The sequence below is a fragment of the Danio rerio genome, chromosome 16, assembly GCF_052040795.2.
Source record: "Danio rerio strain M-AB ecotype USA chromosome 16, GRCz13ab, whole genome shotgun sequence".
Lineage (NCBI taxonomy): Eukaryota > Metazoa > Chordata > Actinopteri > Cypriniformes > Danionidae > Danio > Danio rerio.
In genome coordinates, this window is record NC_141036.1 from 50,085,016 (window position 1) to 50,098,875 (window position 13,860).

General features: G+C 33.3%; 2 protein-coding genes and 1 long non-coding RNA gene across 52 annotated transcripts in view; 1 reads left to right on the forward strand and 2 right to left on the reverse strand.

Annotated features, from left to right (window-relative positions):
• Positions 1-164: 164 nt before the first annotated feature.
• Positions 165-9,200, reverse strand: dcstamp (dendrocyte expressed seven transmembrane protein). The gene is made up of 4 exons (XM_087288154.1): positions 9,014-9,200; positions 6,075-7,145; positions 3,678-4,010; positions 165-2,237 (listed from the first exon to the last, which is right to left on the reverse strand). The coding sequence occupies exons 1-4, from the start codon at positions 9,065-9,067 to the stop codon at positions 2,178-2,180; spliced, it is 1,518 nt and encodes a 505-aa protein (XP_087144280.1). The 5' UTR covers positions 9,068-9,200; the 3' UTR covers positions 165-2,177.
• Positions 2,875-5,760, forward strand: LOC141378311 (uncharacterized). The gene is made up of 2 exons (XR_015512261.1): positions 2,875-4,750; positions 5,421-5,760. It is a non-coding gene; the product is annotated as an uncharacterized LOC141378311 (long non-coding RNA).
• A 1,539-nt stretch (positions 9,201-10,739) lies between the features above and the next one.
• rims2a (regulating synaptic membrane exocytosis 2a) overlaps positions 10,740-13,860 on the reverse strand; it is a 317,393-nt gene continuing 314,272 nt past the window's right edge. For all 50 annotated transcript variants that reach the window (XM_087287955.1, XM_087287950.1, XM_087287942.1 and 47 more), the window contains one exon: positions 10,740-13,185. In XM_087287955.1, coding sequence (XP_087144081.1) covers positions 12,970-13,185 — 216 coding nt within the window. In that variant the 3' untranslated portion in view covers positions 10,740-12,969. The remainder of the gene's footprint in view (positions 13,186-13,860) is intronic.

Consider the following 13,860-nt stretch of genomic DNA (forward strand, 5'->3'; position numbering starts at 1 on the left):
CAATGATCAATGATCATCCTACCACACATAAAAAATCATAAAGTATTGCCAAATATAGTATGTGACTAATATTTGTCCTTTTTCTTTTTTCCCTCTGAAAAATGTATAACTTTTTAAAAATTACTCTTTAAATGAAACAAAATCTATACAGCACACCATGTTTTAGAAGTCTCTCATATTTAATGACACATATTTTAAAAGCATAGTACATTATTGCTCAATTTATTATACTCAATATATATTCATGATGTTCTTTAAATGAGATAATTCTTAAGTTCTCAGATTCCACAAATGATTAAGCAGCACAATGTTTTAAACATTTAAGATTACAATAAGAGATGTTGTTAGAGATTACAATAAGAAACCAAAACATGACTCAATGAGAGTAATTCAACACTGAAGAATGGAGTAATGATGCTGCCATTTCAGCTTCACCATCAACAGGAATAAATTACACTCATTCTAATTGAAATCTATTCATTGAAATATATTTTCAAAACATATTCATATAGATTAAAAATATATATTCATAAAGAAATATATTTAAATTTATGAAATAGTTATTTTAAAATGTTATAACACTTCACAATACTGCAGATTAAATGCAGCTTTTATGAGTATAAGAGACTGACTTCCACCTCAGTTTGAGTTTGTTTACTCATGTAAGTACAGATACACATCTGGATTATGGACCATTGGCCTGTGCAATGTAGCTAAATTAGCTGGCTACACTAAAAAAAAAAAATCATTGGTTGCAAACAATTTATATGGGTTGAATTTATGCAAACAAAGTTGAACATTATTAAATTTAAATAGTTTTTTTTAATTCAGCCATAAAAATTGCTTGCAACCACTTAAAACCACCTTTAAAAAAGTCTAAAATTCAATTAATCTTTTTAATTGAATTTACAGTGTAGCTAGTTATGTTTGAGATTAGCTTGCACAAACCTTGGGTTTTAGGCGGCTCGACTAATCACTCTTTTTGCCATGGTGTTATGGAGTAGCTGAGCTGAGCTACCTAAATGGTAGATTAAAGGTAGTTTAACTACCTTAATAGTACCTAAAACCCAAAATTGATACAAACTAAACTAAAATTTAAGTCAAAGTCAACTTCATTTTCAATTTAACCACATTTACCATGTACAGGACATACAGAGAATCGAAATTGAGTTACTCTCAGACCCTAGGTGCATAACAGTTAATATTATAAATACAATTACACATATAATTTAAAACATATAGGTAAAAATAAATAAAATAAAATTATATACAATGCAATTACAATTAGGGGAACATGGCAAGAAGTGCAAACCAGAGTTGTGCAGATGCAAACAGTTCTGTATATAGTGCAAAAAGCTCTGTACAACTCTGGTTTGCACTTCTTGCCATGTGCCCTTAATTGTAATGGGCTCTATGCACAGCTAGAGTTTTAAAGCCAACGATAAACGTCCGGTGAAAGCTCAATGTGACTATTTTTCAACTTCACAAGGTCACAAGCATTGATGTTGTAATGTAATAACAGAAATAAAGTAATTCAGTTAAATAGACTTAAGCATTCATTTAGTTGTTCAATCGTAAAACAAGATTAAACACCGTTGTAACTACTAGCACCGTCAGTAGCAACAGGCTAGTGCAGAACCTCCATTGAAAATACTATGATAAAATAAACTGTCAAATTTTAAAGACATGACAGGGGGAAATGTAATTTAATGGAGTGCTTCTTGTCTGGTCTGAGACCTATCGTATATCTAACAGGCACTGAAATCAGATCTTAAACATGACAATTTCTTAATAGAAATACAGTTCATGGGAAGCCCTTGGGCTGCCTGGCTGTGTGCATATAGCCCTTTGTATTGTATAGAATTTTAAACTTGTTTATACATTTTTTTTAACTGGCTATAGGCTAACCTAGATTTGTGGTACAGGCCCCATGCCAGTGGATCTACTGGAAAGTTTTAAGACCAGGCCTGTAGGAATGAATAGTCCTAGTTCATGACTACTAAGGCTCCTTGATCAGCACAAACTAATCACTATCATAGCATATAACACTATTTGCTGAACACTATGTTTGGTCACTACAAAAAAGAAAACCTTTCTGCATACAGCAATGCTAAAGTACACAAATGGTGTGTTTTCCTCAAGTACTCAAACCTGTGATTATGGCTGATTAGGACACTTCAAACAGCGTCAGAATCTGTCCTGTGCTTACGGAAGAGTAGTGGGCACCAGAAATCAGGCTGCAATAAAATTAAAAATAATAATTTGTTAAATGCAACCAATATCAGTTGAAGCAAAAACATGAACACGGATGTTTTAAGCTAAAGCTATAAGAGATTTCATGCATATAGTTTTTTTTTTTAATATGAAGCAGTCATTAAACCACATAAATGTAATGTTTCTGGGTTTAGTCAAATAATAATAATAATAATAATAATAATAATAATAATAATAGTGTTAATAATAATAATAATAATAATGTTAATAATAATAATAATAATAAAAGTATAATAATAATGATAATAATTTTAACAACAACAACAACAATAATAATAATAATAATAATAATAATAATAATAATAATAATAATAATGTTAATAATAATAATAATAATAAAAGTATAATAATAATGATAATAATATTAATAATATTAACAACAACAACAACAACAACAATAATAATAATAATAATAATAATAATTAAACAATACAAATTTAAGTAAGAACAAATTTTTTATGAAATTACTTTTTTAAAGCCAAAAATATCTTACATTGAAATTATTTGTTTACATGTTAACATATTTTTTTAAAGTACACCAAATATTTACTTTAATATATTTTTACCAAATATATTTATTAACATTATTTTGTACAGATACAATATCATATAGATAATGATATGCTTTTTCACAACCAAGAACTAATGACCGTAAAAACTATGTAGTTATTAAATAACACAGTACATTTTCATTCATTCATTTTCCTTCCGCCTAGTCTTTGTTTCAGAGGTAGTCACAGCGTAATGAACTGACAACTATTGCAGCATATGTTTTATGCAGCGGATGCCCTTCCAGCCACAACCCAGTACTGGGAAACACCCATACACGCTCATTCACACACACATTACACTAAGGAAAATTTAGTTCATCTAATTCACCTATAGCGCATGACTTTAGACTGGGGGAAACGGGAGCACTCGGTGGAAACTAACACGGGGAGAACATGCAAACTCCATATAGAAATGCCAACTGGCCCTGCAGAGACTGTGAGGTGACAGTGCTAACCACTGAGCCACCGTGCCGTGCCACCCCCACAGTAAACAGTAAATATAAAAAAAATAATAAAAAGGCTTTTTTTCTCCTGCTTCAAGTCAGTCGTGTCAATATAATTCAACAAAGGTTTACATGTTTTGTAAAAATATTTTAAAGACCCTCTTAATGAAAACCTAATTTGTTCCAGCTTTAAACACAAAATTATTTCATCCATCTGTGCATTACGTAATTTTTCATTAATAAAAACTTGTGTTCTCCATAAGCAAAATTTCAAAATACTATTCAGTTTTAAGAATGATTCTTGTATTTTTTTTAAATAAATTCATTAATTTCAAAAATATTTTTAGACAGTGTTTCAGTGAATATTTCTGTTACCAAAATGCCCCCTTAAAAGTATAGAGCTACTAACCTGCACTGCTAAAGTCTTCAAATCCTTTTCATGTTTTTCCACTTTAGTTTTGTACCGCTTTCTTAAAATCTTTGCATGTAGATAGGCGGCACGTTTCTCTGCGACATCAGTAAAAAACTGCTCAGACAGCACAACTCTGAGCTGGACCATCTGTGATGACAGCAGAATCAGGACAAGCAGTGAGGCCAAAACCACAGACAGTGGCACCAGAGACTGAAAAAGCCAAAGTTCCGGTTCAGGCAAACACTTCTTCTCAAACAGAGACACCGTGTAGGTGAAGTTTGCTCCTTTCATACTTTCATCAACAGGTAAACCTAGAATTAGTGTTGCTTCCTTTCAAAACAAAGGATATAGAAAATTAATATGAAATATTGACGATGAAATAAAATATTAAAGGTGAATATGAAAGTTTGTGCAATATCTGTGGTGATTTTCATATAATTTGATTATAGAAGAGATTGAAAACAGATTCTTTAGAGTCCACCCCAAAATAAAATACTCCAGTCATCATTTACTCACTCTCATGTATTTGGTCCCCATAAGGTCAATACTTACTGTTATTTGTTAGCCAACTTGTGGTGAGGCACAGTGTACGCACAGTGTACACACATACACACACACACACACACACACACACACACACCGAGAGAGAGAGAGAGAGAGATAGAGAGAGAGAGAGAGATTGAGGCTTTTCAACCTTGAGGTTTCTGTGACGAAATTTTAATGCAGTAAAGGTCAATAAAAAACAAAGTAGCAAGATTGTATCTAAAAAAAGGTAATCCAAAATCAAACTGTGTCTTTTGTAACTCAAGTATCGAATCAGTTGATCATCTTTTTGTCAAATGCCCAGGTGTTAAAGTGTTTTGTCTGATTAATGTTTCATTCATTCTTTTTCTTGTCAGCTTATTCCCTTTATTAATCCAGGGTCGCCACAGCGGAATGAACCGCCAACTTATCCAGCAAGTTTTTACACAGTGGATGCCCTTCCAGCCACAACCCATCTCTGGGAAACATCCACACACACTCTCATACACTACGGACAATTTAGCCTACCCAATTCACCTGTACCACATGTCTTTGGACTGTGGGGGAAACCGGAGTACCCCACGCGAAGGCAGGGAGAACATGCAAACTCCACACAGAAGGGCCAACTGAGCCGAGGTTCAAACCAGCGACCCAGTGACCTTCTTGCTGTGAGGCGACAGCACTACCTACTGCGCCACTGCCTCTCCCGATTTTCAAGTGTGATATAATTTGTTACTTTTCTCTAACAAAACATAACTATATATAACATATTATATTCACAAATGTACATTTTCTTATTATTCATATTTCTTATTTCTATTTTAATACCTAATTTGCATAATTTTCTTTGTGACTTCAATTTTTTTTTACCATAAACATTTTGCATTGTACTAATTACACAAGTGTAAAAACAGTGAAATTACACAAAGATTACTTTGTAAATATTATTTTATTTGATAAATTTGCCTCTGCATTCTGTTTTATTATTATTATTATTATTATTATTATTATTATTATTATTATTATTATTATTTTATTTTAGTATGACTTATTTCTTTTAGGGGCAGCATGGTGGCGCAGTTGGTAGCACAATCACCTCACAGCAAGAAAGTTGCTGGTTTGAGCCCCGGCTGGGTCAGTAGTCGTTTCTGTATTGAGTTTGCATGTTCACCCTGTGTTCGCAAGGGTTTCCTCCGTGTGCTCCGCTTTCCCCCACAGTCCAAACACATGCACTATAGCGGAATTGAATAAGCTAAATTGACTGTGGTGTATGTGTTTGAATGCAAGAGTGTATGGGTGTTTCTCAGTGTTGGGTTGCAGCTGGAACTGGAAGGGCATCATTCATATGCTGGATAAGCTGGCAGTTCATTCTGCTGTGGCGACCCCAGATTAATAAAAAGGACTAATGTGAAAAGAAAATGAATGAATAAATATTTTCTTTTATTTCAAATTTCTACATTTTTTATTAATTTTTGGTTTATTATTGTACTTGATGTCACCCAGTGTTAAGGTTATTAATAAGATTGTATTGTTATAACCCAATAAAAAAAGAAACCAATGTGTGTTCAAGACTTGGATTAAATTTAAGTCTATGTGTATTCTATCTTTCTCTAAACACTCCAACTGTCACAATTTTAAGTGAAGATTACAAAGGGACAGAAAATATAGACGACGTCTCCACTCACTCACTTTCCTTCAGCTTAGTCCCTGATTATCAGGAGTCGGCAAAGAGGAATGAACCATCAAGAAATTACTTGAGGGTGAGCAAATGTTGACATACTTATCATTTTAGCTTTGAATGAATCCTTTGAATTGGCTTTATGTTTAAAAAAAATAATAATTAAACAACTCGGCTGCAGTTTTCAATCTTACCTGAACTTTAATCCCAACAGGAACGCGAAGTGGCTCAAGTTCACCGAGCCGTTTGCTCAGAACAACGATAAGCCAGTAAATCAGAGCGTCCAGACTGATGAACACCAGCCAGGTGAGGCAGTGTGTGAATATAGGAAGACTGAACTTCAGCATGGCTTTCCACTGCCTGCCTCTCGGGCGGATGGACGGCGTCACGACATAACGTTCAGATTCGCTTTTGTTGAGGGGCAGGACACACGGTTTTCCCTCCTGCATTTGCTGCGCGTCAAAGCAACGAAAGGTTTTCGTGATGTATATATTATTATACTTTTTATCTACCTGAAATCTCCTCAGGTATAAAGCAGTGAGAAGCACAAGAAACAAAAGACCCATTGCAGGAGACACAGTCTTTCCTATTGAAGATAGAGCATTGGCTAATGCTAACACACCCTGTGCTGTGTGGTTTAGATTCTGTTCGGCTTTGCTAAGGTGATTTTTGAAGTTCTCCGAGTCCACCTTTGCTTTAAGCCTAAAATCTGCTTGGTAACTCACTAACGTAGCGCTTTTAAAGTAACTCTGAACTTGCTTTCCCACCCACTTGAGCATTTTAATATAATTTCCTAATGGTTCAGTGTTAATATCCAACAACTTCTCCTCTAAGTTGCAGAGGAGGCCTTTTGCAAGCAGTTTTATGTTTTGTAATGTGTTCTGGATGTTGAAGAAAACCACCAAACTGGTTCCTAAGGTGAGCAGTAGACTCTTCACTTGTTTCATACCCATCGAGATCAAGATCAAGGCTCCGAAACAGCGAATCCTTTTAGAGAAATACATCGCTGGTGTTAAGATTATACCGAAAACACAAGCGAGGGGAACTGAGACCTCTTGGATGCATCTGAAGGAAAGTTGGAGGATGAGGAAGAGGAAGGTGCTGAGAATGCAGCTGGTTGTAAAACAGGTAAACATGAGGAGATGTTTCTCCTTCCAGCTTTTCGTGGTGTTGGATGTGTAGAGAGCATATATCCTGGACCAGACTTGTCGTAGACTTTCTGACAGCTGGTTTAGTTTAGTTTGGATCATCCTCATCTTGCAAACCTGATAGAAACAGAGGTTTTGAAAAAGGAAATAGTGATGGCTTATGATTTCATCACTGAATGATTAATGAAGCTTAACCTTTTGATTTCAAAAGCAAGGGAAACACTTTTAATGCACTACATGAATCTAAATTAGGCATAGGATGATAACCACTTTCAAGATTTACCGCAGTTTGGAAAACTTAAGTTTTCTGCACTATAAGTTTTTTTGTTTTGATTTTAGAGCATCAGTATCTCTAACAGCAAAAGTCCATCCACATTAAAAACTAATGGTCAGCCCACGATTTAGCAAACATTTGAAAAACAAATCGCTTCTGCACCAACATCCAAGCATGCTATGGACTTGAACCGTGCAGTGGCTTACTTCATATAAAAAGAAAAGAAAGATATCCAAAGATGCATTTTCAAGTTGAAAAGAAATCTGTTTTTGATACTAATGAAGATTATTCAGTTTGTTTTAAATATTTAATTATTTATTTAACCTAACATGTTTACTGCTGTGTTTTATGGGGGGTGGTGGGGGAATAATTTTTCATAATTATATATATATAATAATTATATATATATATATATATATATATATATATATATATATATATATATATATATATATATATATATATATAATATAGTAGCTCTGCTACTCATGTGATAATGCTCATATATATAACATTTATATAAACATTTGTTTAGGAGATTCAGCAAATACAAATTTAGCAATGATTTAAATGTCATAAGAAATGAATAAGGGTAATTTTAGGCCCCATGTCACGCATTAGAACTCACAAAAATATTTATTTTTACTTAAATGTAAAAAAGTAAATAAGAATTTGTGATTATCAAAAACTTAATTGAAGAATTCCTGCAATACCAAGGATGAAGTTAATTTATTGCAAATATATAAAAGATACAATCATTCGGTTAACTTTACACCCACGTAATGCATCAAATGTTTAAAATGGGCATATTATTTTGATACAAACATAATAAAAAATTTTGTTTGATCTAATCACTAAACTAAATGTGAATATGCATACTAGTGCAGCCATATCGCTCTGCTACTCGTGTGATAATGCTCATACAAATCAAAATATTTATGTATGCTCAGCATAAGGACACCTTTCACAAATATATCTTATACTTCCTGTTTTTAATAGGAAGTTTTACAGTATTTGTGCATATACATTAGATTAGTCAGTAATGAAGCCAAATCTGGAGCTTACAATGGTCCAAAATACAAATTTTAAAAAGAGGAAAATCAAGAGAAACAAACAAAAAAAAGTTAGTTGAAATTTTGAAGATTGTATTAATTTTTTTGCCATATTTGGCTTGAATTTAATTGTATTATCTTTCAATTTTCTAAATGTGTTTGGTGACTAAAATATTATTTTAAAAAATGTATCTGTTCAATAAATCTGTTTTGTTTAAATGCACTAAAATACATTGCATATATTCACTGACAAAAAGGATCAAATTATTCATTTTCAAAATGGGGTGTACTCAACTCAATTACGCTGAGCTATGTGTACACACACACACACACACACACACACACACACACACCTTGTGGTTTACTCATACATATGTTTAAATGAATGACTCAAAAAGTGTATTTAGTTATGATTAAAGTGTAAATAATATGTAGATGTCACTTGATTATATATGACATACAGACTAGTTTACCTTCTGGTATACCAATATTGAATTTGTAATGTTGAATAAAGCTACAAAAAGTTACAACATTACAATATCAAATTTTGTTAAAAAAAAAAGTTTAAATAGTCCTCATTCCACTAATTTGACCTGCCATGTTGTACATTTTTGCAGTATATACAGTAAGTTATTGTTGTTATTATTATTTGACCTTACCTTGTGTACTGTCAGCAGTCTTGTCAGCTCATGAGTGTTGTGACTATCCAACATCCACGTTTTTAAATGGAAGCAGGAGGAAGTTTAATTGTTCGCTTCCTTTTTTGAGACAAAATCTCAGCACTTACTCATAACCACAAAGCAGCACTGACAAAACCACCTTATGATTAATCTGATTTCTGACAAAAAGCAATACATTTCTGTTGTTTATGGAAAGCAGTGAGCCTGCTTTCTAAACATTTTGATCATTCTGAGAACATGTATGAAAATACATTTCCTGATTTTTCACATCAACTACTGTAAATGTACAATATAATCAGTACAATAATAACTTAGTCAAGTATCACATTGTACTAATAATAACAATAATAATAATAATCAAAAACAAAAACTGGAGAAATCATATACTAAATAAAACAAGCGTTATTAATGTAGCTGATTGTGCTTACATAATACTATTTTTGAAATACTATTTATAAACTCGGAAGATGTAGAACTAGTAGTACTACATTCATTCATTTTCTTTTCGGCTTAGTCCCTTTATTAATCTGGGATCATCACAGCGTAATGAACCAACTAATCCAGCACGTTTTTTTACACAGCGAATGTCCTTCCAGCCGCAACCCATCTCTGGGAAAAGTAGTACTACATTCACAATATATTAAACAAATGAATAATTACTAAAATATTATTATTTGTATTATTATTATCATTATTATTAAGATTATGTAAGATTATTAATACACAATGCCTAGGAAAATGATACCAGTACTACATTACTATAAAATTATTATAATTAGCTATATGTTAATTATAAACAATAATTATAAAGCCATATGTTCTTGTTGTTATAATATAAATAGTATTACTTACGGAGCTGACCATGCTGCTGTAATATTATTATGAACAAAAAACACAAGACCTAAGACAAGGTATACTATATATATATATAGTACTATATATAAATGAATGAATGAATTAATTAATTAATTAATTAAACATGCATTATTATTATTATTATTATTATTATTATTGATGATTTAGACCAGGTGTTCCCAAACTTTCTAGCCCACAACCCCCTAAAATAACAATGCCAGTGACTCGTCACTCCCAATATTCTCTGAGGTAGTTATAAATAAACCTTGCACATAACGGCCCACATAACCAATAGGCCCAAGTCTATTTATCTTGAACAGTTTAATTTAGGAGAATGCCACTTGGAGATAATCCTCCATGTTCAGCTGTAGCCTGTATTTATTTTTAATGTATGTGAGTGCAGTAAGGGAAAGTTTAACCTGGTGCCATAAAATCAATGTGCTGCATCTGACTAATAATGCTGTGTCTTTAATATGACACCCCAGGGGTTGCAAAAAAATGAAAATCGATGTTTATTATTAACGTTAACAATATTAACTACTTTTTTCAGTTATGGGCAAAATATAGCAAATTCCAATTCCAATAATTCCAAATATAGCAACCCCCCCCCCCCCCCCAATTCCCCGCCGCCCAAATTGACTTCCATAGTACACTAAGTTCCAAGTATACACTAAATACTTACAAACATTCTACTCTGTTAATGTTAATGGCTACATATAAAGTAAACCGCTACATTCAATACACAATTCTGAGAAATGTATAAATACTGTATATATCTATTCCAGTGATTTCATGTCATGTCAGGAAACAGTATAAATAGAGACTTCTTGCTTTTGTTTGCGAACGCTCATTTTCCAGTGTAATATCCATTTTTTATTTTTTAATTTGAAAAATAACTTACATAAATCTCTGTACTCAACCATACTTGACCAAGACATAGCCTTGGCATGAACACATTGCACCAAAAAGGAAATAAAAGAAAAAACAAACAAAAAACAAAAAGAAAACAGAGAAGGCATTTGAAATAGAACAGAACATACCATAAACATGAGACATTATCCCACTTCAAAAAGCTTTAACAACAGCGCGAGAGTATCTTCAATGGACATTTTGTGATGTGTATACAGAAATCATAAGCAGACTAAATGAAAAAAAACTCACATTGAGCGATTAACAAAACAAAAAAACGTAGGAAGAGGTATAATGTCTCGCTGTATATTTCCATTCAGGCATTAAAACTATGAGTCATAAACTTCTCAGATATAAGTAGCTCTGATTATTTCTAAAAAATAGAAAATGAAAAATAAATAGGTCTTGGCTTGTAAATAAACTAACAAAAATATATTAAATGACTTCTACTTTCTGGAAAAGGAAGAAATAAAAAGCAAAGGTATATCGAGTGGCAATATCATCGTCCCGATGTGCATTTCTCTGCAGACAGCATCATGCTCGGAAAAACTGTACAGCACAATACTGCCAAAGTCAGTGAGCTGCAGCGCCTCCGGTAAAAAGTGAAACTGTGGGCTCTTTAATCAGGAATACTGCAGCTCCGTAAAGATAGAAAAATCCCTGGTCGCGTTTTTCCCTTAAATTTGTCAACAACAAAGTATGATTTTACAAGGTGGAATGTTCATTCAGATTTTTTTTTCCTTCTTTTTTTTTTGGTCCTCATGAGACCACAGCCTAATTTCACTAAAATTCAATTCAGGGTGAAGAAGGGGTTCATCGTCGACATGCACTGTACATTTTTTTTTCTCCAAATATCGTCTTTATCAAAACATGCTGAGTTACTGTAAGATGTGCCCAAGCCATGTTGCCAAAAACCCTTTTCAACATGCTTGTTAAACCAATGAACTCCAAACAAATATACAGACTAAAACTAGAAGAGCTGAGCCAAACCGACAGCCCTGAAAATGAAAACTAAAAACTGGAACAGTTTCAGGGGGAAATATCTGACAACAGAAGTACAGAGAGATTACCCTGGGACAAGGGAGAAGTTGAGAAACGTACAATTTGCACATCATCTTTAGCTTCAAAAGGCTTACGCCTTTACAATAATAAATCATAAACATTTATTCTTATACGTCTTTGTCACATGAACAGATTTTTTCACTGTAAATAAAATGTTAAACTCATCATTAATCTGTAAAAATACAGTAGAGAGACCAATGAACGGTCTACAGGACAAAAAACAAATTTTTTTTGTAGTTTTTTCAAATCACACTATAGCATTCACTCCCCATGAAAACCATGCACTAGTGAAATTTATCTTTAAAAATAATAGAAATCGTTGAAAATGGCTGATCTGGTTAGTTTTTTTTTCCTCATCATCATTTTTTTTTTTTTTTTTGCAAGTAGCATCTGAGAAAATTATTTTCTATTCGCTTTTTTTTTTTAAGTTCAGCTAAAGTTGTGTCCATGCAACAAAAAACTCGTCATTTCTTCTTTAAGTTTCATACAGTATCAAGAAAAGGAGTTCAATTTGATCTTGAAAGACGATTCAAACCTACATATCATCTCTGTATTGATCTAGCAGGATCATGTATCTGGGGAGTGAGGTGCTCATTCCCACGTCATGTTTTTTTTTTTTTTTGTTTAGTTTTTGCGTGTACATTTCTGGGTCTGTTGGCATGGCTTGACCCAAGGAACACTGTTAGCCCATGTAGATACAAATACATCGACATTAAAAGAAACATTAATGGAAAACGAAAGTTGACGCTCCACCCTGTTGCAAAAAAAAAGGGCTTCTGAAGAACTCGACGTCTCGGTTCTCAGTTCAAACTCGACTCCAATGGCTTCAAATAGGATCTAAAAGCAGGAATTGTGACGTTCCTCGAGCAAAGGAGCCCGTTTCCAGCTTCCTCACGTCCTTTCCCTTAAGAGGGCGCTCTTTTGTGCGCACAATATGTGCGTCGTTTTTTTTTTTTGCGAGCAAAAACAGGTCTGCTTTTTTCTCCCCTAAGAAACAAGCTCTGAACACACAACATCAAGCATGCAGTGTTTACCGGGGAACAGGACCTGTCGCCAATCTCAAACTCCACCCAATGGCTGCTACAATAACGCTAGATTTCAGAAAACTGCTACGAGCGAGCAAATGGCCCGGACCCACTGTCCAGAGATGTCTGGGAAGCTCTTCTGGTCAAAGGGGCTAAGGTTGGGTCGACCAGTGAAGATGGGGGAAACAGCTTAAACCAGCCAATAACCATGTTGGACAAGTCCAGATCATCTAACAGTATCTGAGCGGCTCCCATAAAAGATTTGTGGTCCATACGTCCATAATCTCCCCACACTATAATCTACAAGAGGAAGAGAATGAATTGCTGTCAATATTAAGTCACACTGATTAGAAAAACAATGATAAAACAACTTCAGAATAGCAGGCTTGATGAAGCTATTATTAGTGTTTAATTCTATAATTGTATTTACTCTTATTTGTCTATATATGCGTATAGTTTTTTTTGTATTTATTAATATAGTATTACTATCAGTCTGCATGTTTTTTCCTAACTCTATGTGCAGGTCTCCTATTGATTTATTTGCTTAATAAAAACAAAAAACAAATGTATTACATAAAATACTTGAAAGACATTATATAATTGTTCATATCAGTGTGAAATTTTGGACTAAGATACTTTTTTATTCAGAGTTGCAATGTGCCTACATGCACTTCCATAACAAAATACTATAGTGATTTTGATCATTACTATAGGGAAGTACTTCAATTCATTTGTTGTGATACTCATATACTATAGTAATTTATACAACCATATATTGGGTGTCACTTTATTTTGATGGTCCCTTTAACGCATTTTATTGAATTCAAGTTGCATTGCATATACATGCCAACCAATTCTCAATAGATTATAAGTAGACTGTTAGGTTGGGGTTAGGGTAAGTTGACATGCACTTGCAAAGTTTCTTATAGTCAGTGAAATGTCTGTTGAAGGAGCAGTATCAGCAGACATTAAGCA

What these genes read in the sequence shown, in the direction of transcription:
- dcstamp (XM_087288154.1), bottom strand. Translation starts at nt 9,067, where the DNA reads ATGTTGGATAGTCACAACACTCATGAGCTGACAAGACTGCTGACAGTA. An exon ending in GACTGCTGACAGTACACAAG is followed by an intron (nt 7,146 to 9,013) that starts GTAAGGTCAAAT and finishes TGTTTCTATCAG; the next exon opens with GTTTGCAAGATGAGGATGAT. An exon ending in TGAAGACTTTAGCAGTGCAG is followed by an intron (nt 2,238 to 3,677) that starts GTTAGTAGCTCT and finishes ATTTTATTGCAG; the next exon opens with CCTGATTTCTGGTGCCCACT.